Genomic DNA, 15,963 nt, shown 5'->3' with positions numbered 1-15,963 from the left:
TCCAGAGTACTAGTTATTTTTATGGGTTTTCATGAAAAAAGCTTTATAGATTTCAACTGTTATGGAATTTTATAATTTTATGTTGTATAGGTCATGTGTATGCTCATTTGACTCTTTAATTGTCTGTTAAGAGACCTTGGACTGGAACTCTGGATTATGATTTAGATTTGCGGACTCAGACTTGGTTGTGTTAATATTTCAAGGGCTAATATTTTTAATGTATTTTATTGCATTTTAATGTATTTTTACCACTGTTGACCTGTTTATGTTAATTGTTGTGCTTTAACTGTTTCTTTGTCGGCATCTAATGACTGCCAATTGTAAGCTGCCCCAAGTCCCCCTTCAGGGGTTGAGAAGGGCAGGATACAAATGCTCTAAACAAACAAACAATCAAACAACAAACCATGAAAAGGAAATCTAAAAACAGACTTTACAGTGGAAATAATGGCAAGAGGTTACTGTGATTATTTATTTTCTTTTAAGATGATCTTTAAGTAACTGTAAATAATTTCTATATATTTCTTGACAAGGTGGTAAAGCCAATACCAATTAAAGGAGATGGCTGTGAAGCAAACAAACTAGCAGCAGACCCTCCTCCTGAAGGACATCCTAGTGCTACTTCACCTACTCAGAAGGGGAGACGGAGCCCTTCCCCTAGCAGTACTTCTTCATCTTCTTCTAGGACTGTTAAATCTGAATCACCTGGTGTAAGAAGGAAGAGGGTATCTCCCATCCCTGTAAGTTGGAAGCTCTTATATAGCTTTTACGGTATGCAACTACCATAAATATTTAAAGTACATTTTCCACCTCAATTGTCTGTCCACACAGAGGTGCCACCTTCGAGGCTGAAATTGTGGCAGCACATTGAAAGAGCTTTCTCTACTGCAATTTTTTTTATCCTAGGAGCTAAACTTAGGATGACATGTTGTATTTTTGAAAACCTTTCCCTCATCAGGTCTTTGGTATGGTGGGTGTTTGACTTGACCATGTATTGCACATTATATGTACATGATATCATGTGCTGCTTTTATTTGTTCAGTATTTCTTAATATAAGTCTTATAGTGACTTCAGTTTCGAAGTGGAAAGATGCATAAATGTTCTAGTTATAGAAGTAAAATGGCAGAATGTTTAAAAGTAGGAGAAGAAGTACTTGCTGTAAATATGTTGTCATCGAAATATTCTGATAAAAACAAGCACATAATCTTATTTACTGGAAAAGGTGAAAGCATTTTATACTATGGGAATGCAGTGCACAAATGCTAGTTCAGTAAGTTAGGCTTCTTTTCAGTGATGGAGAAGTGAACAATATGGATAAAGTCACATGTATAGATGGGGTGGAGAAAAAGCTGGGAACTACCAACATTACTGAAGTTTAATGTCAATAAATGGATTTAAGTTTCAGAGTGGACGAATAACTCCACCACGCAGAGCTCCATCTCCAGATGGCTTCTCACCATATAGTCCAGAGGAAACAAGTCGGCGGGTCAACAAAGTCATGAGAGCCAGATTGTACCTCTTACAGCAGATAGGACCCAATTCTTTCCTGATCGGAGGAGACAGCCCTGATAATAAATATAGGGTATTCATTGGTCCTCAGGTATGCATACAGTGCACATAGTTTTATTTTTAATTATGAACTGGACTATTTTGAGTAGATTAAAATATTAAATAATCATTTTTAAGAATCCAGTTCAGAGCGGTTTTATGGTGTGAAATGCTTTAATTTTTTGCAAGTACTGGAATAGTCTTGCTTTCAGTGAGTTATTGGCATATTTTATTTAATTCCCACTAACATGAATATTTGCACTGACAAACGGGCAATATAAGTATCGGTTTCCTGTTGTCTTCCCCAAGTAATCATCCATTTCTTGAACAGAAGTTATTAAAAGGAAACCATTGCTAATTACAAAATTAATCTTCAAGGACAGAAACAGAAGCATAACCCTAATCACTAGTAGATTTTGGTTTTTGAAAGGAGTATAAATAGGGGCTGTGGTGGCGCAGTGGGTTAAACCGGTAAGCTGCAGAACTTGCTGATCGGAAGATCGGCGGTTCAAATCCACTGACGGGTTGAGTTCCTGTTGTTAGCCCCAGCTTATGCCAACGTAGGAGTTTTAAAACATGCAAATGTGAGTAGATCAGTAGTTACTACTCTGGTGGGAAGGTAACGATGCTCCATGCAGTCATGCTGGCCACATGACCTAGGAAGTGTCTACAAACAATGTCGGCTCTTCAGCTTAAAAATGGAGATGAGCACCACCCCCAGAGTCAGACAACACTAGACTTGATGTCAAGGGGAAACCTTTGTCTTATATGTATAAATAGCCATGAAAAAATACTTAAAACATCTTTGTTTTCATAGACCTGTAGCTGTGGACGTGGAACGTTTTGCATTCATCTGCTGTTTGTTATGCTTCGAGTGTTTCAACTTGAATCTTCAGATCCAATGCTCTGGCGAAAGACTTTGAAGAACTTTGAGGTAATGCAGTCTCACCTTTTTGCATATGATAAGCATTCATAGTTGTGAAATTCACTACTCAGAAGTTCAAATGAGTAGTGCTTTTAAAGTTTTGCTAATTTCAACTATACACACATTTATAAAAGAATATATGGGGTTTTTAAAGAGCTCCCATTTTTCTCTATTTTAAACAATTCCTGCGCAGCCAAAGGAACCTATTGTGTGACCTTATTTATTTATTTATTTACTTTACTTTACTTTACTTTACTTGTATACCGCAGTTTCTCAGCCTAACAGGCGACTCAACGCGGTTTACAACAAGGATAAAAATCAAACAGTGATATACAATTTAAAACCCTAAACACATTCTCTAAGCCTCAGAGGAGAGGCAAAGGCAATCCTCCCTTTGAACAAATCTTACCAAGAAAATCCCGTGATTTGCCTTAGGGTCACCATAGAGTTGGAAAGAAAGCAAGGCATTTCCTCCCTTGTTACATTAACTAGTTAATTATGGGGAGGGCTGACAAGATGCCCCAATTCTTAAATTATTGGGTCTTGAGAATTAATATATGTTGTGTCTTATCTCTCTAACATGATAAGGTATGGAGCAAAAAAGTGATCTCACAATCTCTTAATTTATAGGAGCCTGAATCTTGTTGTTATTCCCAAATAGAATACATCCATTGAATTCATTGTATTAACCATTCTACAGTTGATTCAGTGGATGTAGTCTAGTTGAGACTAATCAACAGGATTCCAGTCATTGTTCTTTATTATCCATGACTGTAAAAGTGGACAAATGAAATTAGTGTATATAAGACCAGGAACACTTAAAAAAAACCCATTACATCAGCAGTTCTTTCTGCTGTTTTCTCCTAGCAGTGTCAATAAATGGAAAAAAAATCATTGGCTAATGTCAGATTGCAATTGATTGGCCATTACCCTGTTTTCCATATTGATCTGGTCAAGATGAGGGTCTACATGTCATACATCAATTGCGGGCAGTTATTACCCTCCAGATATTGTCAGACTGCCATTTCCTTGATCTGATCAATATCTCCAATGGTTGAGGGTTCTTGAGCTTGTAGTTGAACGTCTAGAGCATTGCTGGACCCCATCTTGCTTAAAGTGAATTTCTTTAAACCTTTGAATGTGAGAAGTATTAATAAAAGAGCAAGGTTTATAATGTATCCCTCACCTACTGCTAGTCATGGCTGCGAACGTTTTGTACTGATTTTTTCATGTAAATGGGTGCTGATGTTCTTGTTATTTTACATATAATTACATCCCATACTTATTGCAATTAAATTTTCACTTCAAATAATCAACTTAGAGAAATTCATAGCATACTGTTAACATTTTCTTTCAATGTTAGGTTGAGAGTTTGTTCCAGAAATATCACAGTAGGCGTAGCTCAAGGATCAAAGCCCCATCTCGTAACACCATCCAGAAGTTTGTCTCACGCATGTCAAATTCTCATACATTGTCATCATCTAGTACGTCTACATCTAGTTCAGAAAACAGGTTAGTAATTTTTGTCAAGAAAATAAATAGTATTATTCTCAACCTGCTTCCCTTTTCAGATACATTCCTCTTATGTTCTATGATTTTTTAATATATTTTTGCAGCGAAACCAGCACAACTTTTGGTTGTGATCTGAATTACAAATGTTTTGGTGCTTGCTTTTACTTTTATTGCATTAGATGAATTTTTTGTAGTTTTATTCTTTTCTGGGTCGATTGTCTGTCAAAGCAATATATTTCTAAACATGTGTTATTGGATAATTCCTGGAATATTTTCTTCAAAGAACCAAATATATATTCAGTGGTCTATGAATGTACCAGGAACTCTCATGAAACTTCTAGAAAAAATTGATATACCATTTTAAAGTGTAATTTTATTTTCACTGTTTCCATGTTAGGTTATGTGATATCATAATAGCAATCTACACCAGGAATTGCCTACTTGTGAGCTGCATCTGACTTACAGGGGAATTTTGAATGGCTCCAGCAGCCTAAACAAATTTTAGTCAAAGTATTGCCTATATCATGGGTGATCAAAATCCAATTTATGGCTTCATGTGCAGATTTTTGCAGGCTATCCCAGAGTTCTCCTAACAACTTGCCAGGGGGAAGTGTGTGATATTTTCCCCCTAATAGCGGTTAACCATCTTGCCATGCTTTTACGCACATTGGAGAGGGTTTCCTTGCCTTTGGAGCGACCTTTAGGAAGACTTTTTACTGATCGTGAAGGGTTACAGCATCACTATTAAGAATGCTCTATTTGGTGTAACATCACCTAGAGGAGACCTTCCAAAGATACCTTAGTAATTAGACAGAAACAAATGAGAATAAGCCCCCCTTTAAAAAAAAGTTCACAGTTGTAAAAGAAACTTGAACACTTGCCCACCATAGCCCAGTCTAATAGCCTATCCCAGCCCTGCTATGCTCCCTTCTCCACAGCTTTAAGGAAGAAATGGGGAGTGGCGGTGTGGACAGGCACAAGTAGAAATGCCTTTCCATTCATGCTAAGCATCTAATTCAATTCCACACAACTCTATTTTGGACTATATATATGACAGGAATAATATTTATGTGTTATCCTCTGCCAGAGTGCCTGTCTGCTATTCCTGTTACACTTATTCCTAGATAGCACCAGCTCTCTTTTGATGTCATATAAGTTGTGAGCTGTATATTTCCTGTGTGGAAATACAGTTCCGGCTGCAGGACAGTTTGCTAGAGATAGAGTGGATCCTGAGAATGCAGAACTTGGCTATGCCCGGGTACTCGCTGCTTGCAAAAGGAGTGGCATTGCTTCTCTCTAACTGGCTCATGAAGACCACTGGGTTTTTGAATGTTCTTCATTTCTTTGGATGTGAAGAGCTTTAATTTTGTACATCACCTTGGTGGCTTTATGGCAAACATCATGAAATAAAAATAATAATAAATATCAACTAAATACATACAACAGACTTTTCTGTTGAATGTTTGAACTGTAACATATACTGTATTTCTTCAATCATAATACTCACTTTTTCCTAGATAAGCATCTCTAAAAGGGGGAATTGCAGGTGTACCTTAGGTATTTTTGTTGGTGCTGGTTGTACTGAAATTAGGGTACATCTTACCCTAATTTTGTGTCTTACAATTGAAGAAATAGAGTAGTTACATGGTAGCTGCCATTCCCCACTGGCTTCCCTTGTACTGTACATTAAACTTTACAGAGTATCGTGAGCAAAAGACAGGTCTCTGCCTCAAGATTATTAAGGTGAATTTTAATATCACACGAACAGACTTCAACTTCCACAATAAGCCTTTCCCATAATGCCCTTCCCGTTTGGTCAGATAGTCTGGACCTGAGTCGCTTAGGGCTTTAAAAGTAAAGACCAGCATTTTGTATTTAGTCTGGAAGCAGACCGCCAGCCAGTGGAACTGTCGCAGAATGGGAGTCGTCCTCTCATTATACAGCACTCCAGTTAGTAAAATCAGCTTTTGCCTGATATTATTGAAGTAGCAGTTTATATTACCATAAGGCTATTAATTTCTTCACATACAACTCCATTAGGTTTTAGAAGGAAGAACCGTAACAGAGAAACTAGAGAAATGCAATTTTAGCACTATAGCTGTGTCATACAAATGTGTAATAGTAATACATACTTTAAAAAACTAAAACAACAGCTATTAATCTCTATAGCCCCATTACAATTTATTGTGAAGGCTTGCTGTATGTAGGCCTACAGTGGGGTTTATTTCTAATAGCAAAGATAATGTATTGTCTTGAAACACAGAAAATTATGTATGTGATGATGGGTGTTATGCCAAATCCTGTTTTGGGAAGGAAATACATCAAAGTTTTTATTTATCTATATTTCAAAGTAGGGATTTGAATATATCTGCTTGCATACATTAAATGCCCAAGCTGTCTGGACAGTGATGGCACTAGCAATGTGCCTTGTCTGCATTACTGCTGTAGGAAGTAGCTTATGCCAGTACTGCGCTAGTGCTGAAGTCGATTGGTATGAAGAAGAATAAGATGAACCCCCCAATCTATTTAATCAGCATTATGGTCCATGTTCAAAGGTCATTTCTAGCTGAAATCAATGGTAACGAAAATGTATAAACAAACATTCAGTATAATAAGACATAATAGAATGTGTCAATTAAATACACTGGGCGGGCAATGTTTTGGCTTGGTAAAAGAGTAAAAATGTAAAATAATTCAGAAGTATTACTCTTATAATATTTTTCTTAATAGTATCAAGGATGAAGAAGAACAGATGTGCCCCATTTGTTTGCTGGGCATGTTGGATGAAGAGAGCTTGACTGTGTGTGAAGATGGCTGTAGAAATAAACTTCACCACCACTGCATGTCAATATGTAAGTCACCGGTGATATTATGCGAATTACAATACAGGAGTGATGCCCTCTAAGATACTGGCTAAATAATAAGCCACAAGTTTGAAGGAAGTCATTGCCAAGGCTAATATTTTTACATGTGCCTTTAATTGAACAGGTCCATAGATCATAGTACAATCCAGATATTTTTTTATCCTAGTCCAGAAATCTTGGCATGGTATAATATATAATGTGCAAATATGAAAGACCTTTTGATTTTTTTGTCCTGACCATGAGTTTGTAGATGCCCAAAATATATAAAGTATTTTTCTCTAAATGGACTGTTGATATAGCTGTATTGTGCATGAAGCATGCTAAAAAAATTAGTTTTTGTGGAAAACTGACAGTGCTAGTGTCTCAAATTGCCACATTCATTACAGAATTTAGTAAGATATAATATATTAATAGCTTTCTACGTGCCTTCATCATACATTTATAGTTTTCCCCCAAATTTAACTATTTTATCTTTTCTGTAGTTTCTATTTGTTGTAAACTTAACTTTTTCTTGTTGTTACTACATTGCTTCACTTTTAGGGGCGGAGGAATGTAGAAGAAACAGGGAACCTCTTATATGCCCCCTTTGTAGATCTAAGTGGCGATCTCATGATTTTTATAGGTAAGAATTTGTTTCATTTCATTATATTGATGTTTCCATTTGTTGGCATATGGTGAAATGTATTTTATTGCTGTTTGTTGCCCTTTATAATGACTTCTTTTCTACTAAGGAGAATTGATTGGTCTGTTTCTGTTAATTTAGCACATTTTTCTTCATACAACATTACATCCCAGTTTACATTTTGGATTCTTCTGGTAGTTCCAAAAAAGAGGAAACTGATTGAATTAATATTTGAATGTTTAAATCACATTGCCACAGTGTGCTACTCTCATTAGATTATTGAAAATATAGATAATTTGTAATCCATTTATTCAAGTATTTCATCCTAAAATATTCTTGGAGATGGTTAATTAGATAGCAAAACCAAGAAGGCACATTAATTGCTCACTGGTTTGCTTCATCCCATGTGTAAAATATGAATATCTGCCTCCATTTGAACCTAAAACACACATCATATATGGATTTTGAGCTATAGACTGTATTATGAAGCTTTCTGAAGTGCAAAAACTGAGTGATAACTATTCCAATCAATGTAATTGTTGAAATATTTGAGTTGGCTTCAGTCTCTAATGTATGTTTATATTCATGAAAAAAATGTTCATATCTTTGATTACAGCCATGAGTTGCCAAGCCCAGTTGATTCTCCTTCTGTCCTTCGTGTGGTCCAGCAGCAAACTCAGCAGCCGACACCTAGCTCACCAAGGAGGAGCCAAGATAGTAATTTTAACCTTCCTCATTATGGGGTTCAGCAAATCCCACCAGCCTACAAAGATTTAGCTGAGCCATGGATTCAGGTATGTTAATAGTGACACTATCTGTCTTTATTTGTATTTTTTATTTCTGTTTTATTCAAACAACACAAATAGAAATGCACATCTCCTAGGTATGTTGCATGCTATCACCTTGCCAATAATTGGGGCATGTGTATCAAGTTGTATTCTGTGCCCACAAGGTGCTTTGTTGACTATCATTCTTCTGGTGCACACCAAGTATTCTTCAATTCCACCTGAGGCATAATCAGTATATTTGCGATATGGAAGATGTTAATGCCATTAAGATCTTTTAAAAATCCTCCACTGAAGTCCTGTTCTGAGTACATCTGGCAATCAGGGTGGCAGTGTCATTAACTAGACAGCAGTATTCAGACTTTGGTAATACATATACAGCCACCTTTCTCAGATTGCTATATTGCTAGCTTTTGGTTGTATAGAAACATTTTGTATTTATTGTCATTTGGTTGTTGGGGTTTTTTGGTTGTTGTTGAGGGGATGGGTTCTTGGAAGAGAAATGTTCAGATTTTGGAATAGATTGATATAGTTCACTTCAATCATGAAATGCCTCGGTTTAATCAGTATAAATTAAAATTGGCCTATTTCATAGTGATTTTTGCCAAATGTGAAGTATGCAAAACTAGACATATAAAAATGATGGATATAGAGTGTGCAGTAGTCATGTGCATTTGGGGAAAACCTTGTTGTGTTTTGTGTCCTGGCTTTCGTTGGGGACCCTGATCCGTTTTTTTGGGGGGGGGGGGGTAAACCTCCCGAAATTAGGAGGGTTGCTTTTGTTTCTGTAGTTTCAGGGCCTGAAAATTGGTCCATTATTGGGGGGCGGGGCGGGGGGCTACCCTTCTTACCTGGCACCTACTGTTTCTACTCTAGAGTAAGAGGTGCTTGGCTGTAGGCAATGACAGGCATGTGCTTTCCAGGCCTACATGCCCCACCACACACACCTGCCTGTGCCTGGTGCCGAGCACCTCTTACTCTAGAATAAGAGGCATTCAGCTGCAGGCTGGCTCCAGGCCTGCCTACACAGCCCACCACACATGCCCCGCCGCCACACTCTCAGTGCGCATGTGGCAGGTTGTGCAGGCAGGTCCGGAGTGCACCTGCAGGCAAGCTCTGGGCCTGCCTGTTTGCACACCCAACCCCACATACACTCTCTTTCCAAGGCAAGGAGGCAAGTTCAGATGCACATGAAAGCAGGCTGTAGGCAGATTTTCATGTGGGGAGGGGGCTTTCAATTTCGGACTTCCGATTAAACCAAAAACTCGAAAGAAATGGTAGGAACGAATTTCACACACATCTCTAGTATACAATGGCATACAGAGTAGGGATTTGAGCCAATCAACATGATAAAAATAAGTATCCAATGTTATACTCTTATAGTCTCAGAGAGCTCTTAATATTCTTGCTCCTGGAAGAAAGATTTTTATATTTTGAATAAGTATCCTGAATATACGAAGCACAATCTTATGTTATTTCACTATTCCTTTTCCAAAGCATTGTGATTGGAGAGTCCTGGTTAAATCCCTGAGAAAACAGTACTGCCAGTCACAACTCTTGTGTTTAGCATTAGATTGAGAGTTTGTGGGGATAGTTATCCATTTTTGAAGACACAGTATGTGGGAAAACAATTCAAAAGTAGTCATCTTCAAAATAATAATGCTTTCATTTGAAAATCACATAAATCTGTCATTATCAGCTCATTTGGAATGACTTGCAGTTTCTCAGGTCGCTCCTGACACGACCAAAAAAAAAAAAAAAAGCTCATTTGGTTCTGGATTTGTCAAAGATCAAAACACATTCTCCTTCAATCCAATTTTCTATTCTGTACCATAATTTAAACATGCCACTGTATATTTTAATTGCACTACATGAGTGTATCAGAGAGATACAATAAGCTTGAGTGTTGTAATGTCTGTCTTTTAGGTATTTGGAATGGAATTAGTTGGCTGCTTGTTTTCACGAAACTGGAATATACGTGAGATGGCCCTTCGACGTCTCTCCCATGATGTTAGTGGTGCTCTGTTACTGGCCAATGGTGAAAGCACTGGAAATTCTGGAAGCAACGGTGGCAATACCACAAGTGCTGGAACACTAGGAGCAGCTAGTGGGTCGTCACAGACCATTATCTCAGGAGAAATTGTTGTGGAGTCCTGTTGCAGTGTACTTTCCATGGTTTGCGCTGATCCTGTCTACAAAGTGTATGTTGCTGCTTTAGTAAGTAGTTTATGATTTTCTAATGCTGATTTTCTTAAAGTTTTGAGAGGGAAAATGCCATTTAAGCAGTCACAAGATATCTAGAGTCATCTTCTGCAATCTGGTACCCTCCAGACGTGTTGGAATCCCATCATTCCTAGGCAATTGGGAGTTCAACTGCCTGGGAAGCAACCAGGTTGAAGAAATCAAATCGGGCATTTGAATGGCATTGAATTTTGCATCTGCTGTTACCCGCCTTGAGTCCCCTTCGGGGTTGAGAAGAGTGGGATATAAATATAGTATATAAATAAATAAATAAATTTTTGACTCAAGGTTGTTGGCTTCACTCCAAAAAACATATGGGCCAAATCTTCTCACAATGTGACTATAACCAAGACAAATTTATATACCATGTGATTTTGTGGGAGATAAATTGTGTGAACCTCTGCATGGAAGTCTTGGCACATGTAAGAGCTTTATGTCCGAGCTACAGGTTCCGTCTATCCCATTTCATTCTATCAATGATTGTAGTTAGATTTTTGTTTTAAAAAATGGATCATGGGTTCTCTGCTTCTGATTATTTTTGTACTATTTCAAAGATTTTATGCTTTACAGTACTGGTATGATCTGGTCTCCAAATCTGGGAAATCTTAGAAGATTACTCAAAGTGCAATCCAATACAATATGCAATTAATTGTATTATCTGGTCCCTTTATTGGATATTTCTTAGGGTGGCCAGTGGGGGAACAGTACTAAAAATAAGTCCCCTAACAACATATAGCAGCTCCATAAAGTAGACTTTGGCCACCTCATCACACTGGGGGATTTGGGCTCCTTGCTCCTCTTCAGCCACAGGGCCTGCCAAGCGCCATCGCATAGCGCAAGCTGTAGCCCAACACCATTCATTCATTGCCGAAGTGGCGAGGAAGCATCACAAGACACTTCATCGTCAACAATGAAATGTAAGGTGTCTTGGGTAGCTCTGATGGAGCTACCTGCAGCTTTGACCCTTTCCCCCATCTGATAGGGGCAGGATCAGGGCGCCAACACACCTTGTCCCAATGCCCCCATGTGATGGGCGATGGAGGGAGACACGTGAGAGAATATGATGAGGTCCTGGGAAAAGGTTCTACATTTCCCAGTCCCCAGGATCTTTTTAACAGAACTTGATAACTCTTGTCTTTACTGAGTTTATTGTTTTTTTCAATTGGAGACCACTTGAATTTTTTCTTTGCAATATCAATAAAAGATCTATGATATAAAGTAGAGGTATTGAGTGGTCTTCCTCTTTATGATATATTACTGCTTGATCAGTGAATTAGAATAATGTTCAATATGCAAACTTGGAGATTTGTATAATAAGAGCTTCATCAATATATTTGCATTCAAAAACAGCATCTTTTCTATGAAAGTATATCCTATAATACATTTATTAAACTTGGTTGAAATAAGGCTTTAGTTTTGCTAAAATAGACAAGTTGCTGCTATCTTTCCAGAATGTATAGCATTTTGATTAGTAGATTTTTCTTTATAAAAGAAAACCCCTCATTTCTTTTAGAAAACCCTAAGAGCCATGCTGGTATACACACCCTGCCATAGCCTAGCAGAGAGGACAAAATTGCAACAACTTCTAAAGCCAGTTGTGGAGACTATATTGGTGAAGTGTGCAGATGCCAACAGGTATGATATTCAATCTGTTTAGAGTCTTTCCAAACTTAAATCTTTGAATGCACGTGTGTTAGAGATCAATTCATATGAAAGTAGATTTCAATAAATTACATGTTGATCTGTAGATGGAATAATGTTTGCCTTGGAAGTAAGAAATGGATAACAAAGCAGGATAATTACTAATAAGTCTTAATCAACATTCGCTTAGATAATACATTAGAATATTTATGTCCCAAGAAAATAGTGTGAATGCTCAGAATTTCCATATCTCGTTAGTTGAGAAAGACTTTGGTTGAATTAGTAGCACAAACAAAGTACTAGAGCAGTGGTTCTCAACCTGTGGTTCCTCAGCCAGTTTACCAGCTGTTAGGATTTCTGGGAGTTGAAGGCCAAAACACTGTACTAGAGATTATATAACCAATGTACCACGGGACAAAATTTTCACTGGATGAGGCAGATAAGTGCCATCACACACAGTATTACATAAGTTTTTTTCTGCAGAAGTTTCAAAACATCATTGAAACTATTTTTCAGCCTTGGCAACGAGAAACCTCAAAATAATAATGATAGTGGTGATAGAAGTAATATTTTAAGAGCCAGAAAGGTGCAGTGGTTTGTGTGTGGAGCTATGATTTAATCCCTGTTCATCCATAGAAACTGGATGATCTTGGGCAAGTCACATTCTCTCAGCTTCAGAAGATGAGGGTAACCCCTCTCTGAAGAAGCCTTGTCAAGAAAACCCCAAGATATGGCCATAGGCCATAGCTTCTTTAGGGATGGGGATGCATATTTGATAGCATGATCATAGCGTAGCTAACTGTGGAAAAATTGATCATGTTGGACTTGGAGTCCAAAGCTGATGCTAACAAATGAAGATTAGGGACTACTACATACTTGGTACGATAATGTCTTCTGATTTATTATTAGCGTGAATACATCTTGCAAGGTATAGTCTTGTTTTTCATTCTCAACTGTCTATTAAAAGATACAACTAAACATGAAACAAAAGGTAGAAACTTATGAAAATTGTTTCTAACATTAGTGATGCTTTTTTTTTAAAATGGATAAAATATTTTTCTGCTTGTAAATGATAAAACTACATATACTGCTTTTACAAATTTCAGTTAATGAAGATGTCCTTTTGATATTTTATAGCCGTACAAGCCAACTCTCTGTTTCAACACTGCTGGAGATGTGCAAAGGCCAGGCAGGAGAGCTAGCGGTTGGCAGAGAAATACTTAAATCTGGTAAAATTTAATTTTATACTTATTTATTAACATAAATAATCAGTGTTCCTGTTACTTCCAAGTATCTTTTTGCTCGCTCTGTTGAAATGTTACAGTGGTAGCAAGGAATTAATGTGACCAAGTGCATTTACACATACTTCATATTTGATATAACTGTAGATAAGGCCAACCTTAGGCTTTGACAAAGAATTTGAAGAGATGGAAGAGAAAAGGAACCGAAGTAAAAAAAATCTTTGGAAACAGTCTCTTAAGAGACTGCCTTAATTTGATTCTGAATGAAATTACATAAACAGCCACCGTTGATTTATCTCATTTGTATATAGTGTTTAATTCTTTTTCTTTAGAAATCCATTTTGCAAACATGGGACCTTATATTTCAATTTAGTCATTTTTCATCATAGATATATATACATTTTCTATTTAAATCTCAACTACGATGTATTAAGTGCCCAATATACATTTGGTCACATATTAAAAATGTCAACAAGGCCCAGCTCAAAGTTATCATTCAATATAAACATAAGATATAACAGGAAGTATATTTATTACTAAGCTGACATAATGGGTATAGGAGATAAATGAAGAGAAGAAGAAGAACTAAATATTGAGATGAGATGTTTTTAAGATTAGAAATGCAAGGATCCAACTGAATATTTAGAATTGTATATCTAAAACTCACTATCATTTCACTAATGGAATGGCTTCTAGCAGGAGAATCAGAAGGGATGAGAGGTGTATGTCTAGCCCCAAAACCAGAATCCAGGCAGCACAGGGGGCTGGAAGGAAATTTCAGCCATGGAATGTAAGTAAGTAGAATTGCTGATACCACCAACAAATTTAGTTAGAAGTAAATGGGTTTCATATCGAATGAACAATAGAGCATAGGTGGAAGAGAGGAAATACACATTAGGGCCATTTTGGTTAATCACTGGAGAATCAAATACTTGTTGCCACAATAATGACACTGGCTGAAATAGATTATATAAGAGAAGAGTTCAGAGTGCAAGTAAAAAAAATGTAGTGGGAGACTAAAAGTTAGTGAGACATTAAAACAATTTCTTAAAATAGCTGTGGTCCTTTGGGGAATGCAGACAAATAAATAAATGTTAGAATTCTGATCCAGTTAACTATATTTGAATAAGAAGATTATGAAAAGATTTAAAACATAGAATGCTTGTCTGCCTTTAAGAAGTTATGAAAACATTAACTTTTAGAAAGAAATTTTAATGTTTATGTGTGAAATAAAGATGTAAAGGTTTTTCACATTTTTAAGACATAGAAGAGAAGATCTCTCCCTTTTTCTGGAATAAAATGCAGAATTTTTTTAGAAAAATAGGAAACTGCAATTTCAGCACTTCTTATGCGTTGAGCAACTTTGTTACTTTAGGAACATATGAATTCATTATGTGTACTTTGATCGTAGTTTTTTTCTAGGGAAAAGGGTTTTTTTTTAAAGGGACACCCCCCTAATCTTCATATTTCTAATATAAAGTGTTCACTTTTTGCTCTAAACAGAAGGAATGAAAGTGTAGCTGAATGTCATATCTAAGGTAAATTCATTGTGGGAATTTTGTTCATAACACTTTTAGGAATTTTCAAAGGATCTTCTGGCACAGATTCACTTCAGTGGCAGGTGGAAGTAGTTAGAAATAAGCACTGGTGAAATGCTGGGGTAGTTGGGCATTTTAAATAAGGAAGAATTTGCAATGCCAAAAGTAATGATTTTACTATAGGAAGTTGGATGATTGAAAAACACCTAGAACCTGTTTTGGTCACATGTGTTTAATTCTGCTTTTAATTGCTTTTTGTAGGATCTATTGGCATTGGTGGCATTGATTTTGTCTTAAATTGCATCCTTGGAACACAACATGAATCGAACAACTGGCAGGCACTGCTTGGACGTCTTTGTCTTATAGATAGACTGCTGTTGGAGTTTCCGGGTGAATTTTATCCACACATTGTCAGTGGGGATGTTTTACAGGCTGACTCTGTTGTAGACAGGTACTGCTTTACTTTTAAATACCTCACTCCTGGTTGAATATTTTTAAATTCCAATAGCAATATTTAATTTGTTTAGAACAGTGGTCCCCAACCTGTGGTCCGTGGACCACTAGTGGTTCCCAAGAATTCAGATATGGTCTGCAGCCTCACTGTTACTACACTGTTGCAATGAGAGTGATTGGTTTCACAAAACCCTCTTATAATGCAGGGGCAACGGGGATGTCGGGAGGGGAGAGGCAGATTACCCATGAAAGGCACGACAACAAGCCTCCCAACGGCTTCTCCTTCTCCCTCCCCCTAAATGGAGCCGTTCCATGTGGAGTCTGGAAGTGGGGGTGTCTTGGTGTTCTCATTTTTAGGCCTATTCCTGGGGTTATTTGGGGGTGCTGATTCTGAAAATTGCTTTGGGTAGACCACATCAGCACATGAGGTCTACTTCTGGATGGCATATGTTCTGTAACTAGAGCTGATGTAGTCTGTCCAGTGCAGTTTTCTAAATCAGCACCCCAAATAACCAAACCAAATCTAAAGTTGATCAAAAACTGAATCGTAACCCTTTTGGTACTAATGTTGGAGAGTGGTCCCTAGTCAAAGTGT

At 37.2% G+C, this 15,963-nt stretch overlaps 1 protein-coding gene across 2 annotated transcripts in view; it reads left to right on the top strand.

Annotated features, from left to right (window-relative positions):
- Window positions 1–15,963, top strand: part of MAP3K1 (mitogen-activated protein kinase kinase kinase 1) — a 72,006-nt gene that overhangs the window by 39,303 nt on the left and 16,740 nt on the right. For both annotated transcript variants that reach the window (XM_060761504.2, XM_060761505.2), the window contains exons 3-13: window positions 531–737; window positions 1,398–1,598; window positions 2,364–2,480; window positions 3,835–3,983; window positions 6,714–6,835; window positions 7,388–7,469; window positions 8,086–8,263; window positions 10,181–10,471; window positions 12,009–12,130; window positions 13,274–13,365; window positions 15,177–15,366. In XM_060761504.2, the coding sequence (XP_060617487.2) occupies window positions 531–737; window positions 1,398–1,598; window positions 2,364–2,480; window positions 3,835–3,983; window positions 6,714–6,835; window positions 7,388–7,469; window positions 8,086–8,263; window positions 10,181–10,471; window positions 12,009–12,130; window positions 13,274–13,365; window positions 15,177–15,366 (1,751 nt within the window). The remainder of the gene's footprint in view (window positions 1–530; window positions 738–1,397; window positions 1,599–2,363; window positions 2,481–3,834; window positions 3,984–6,713; window positions 6,836–7,387; window positions 7,470–8,085; window positions 8,264–10,180; window positions 10,472–12,008; window positions 12,131–13,273; window positions 13,366–15,176; window positions 15,367–15,963) is intronic.

Source organism: Anolis sagrei, chromosome 2, assembly GCF_037176765.1.
Source record: "Anolis sagrei isolate rAnoSag1 chromosome 2, rAnoSag1.mat, whole genome shotgun sequence".
Taxonomy (NCBI): Eukaryota; Metazoa; Chordata; class Lepidosauria; order Squamata; family Dactyloidae; genus Anolis; species Anolis sagrei.
This window is presented reverse-complemented; position numbering and strand designations above follow the sequence as displayed.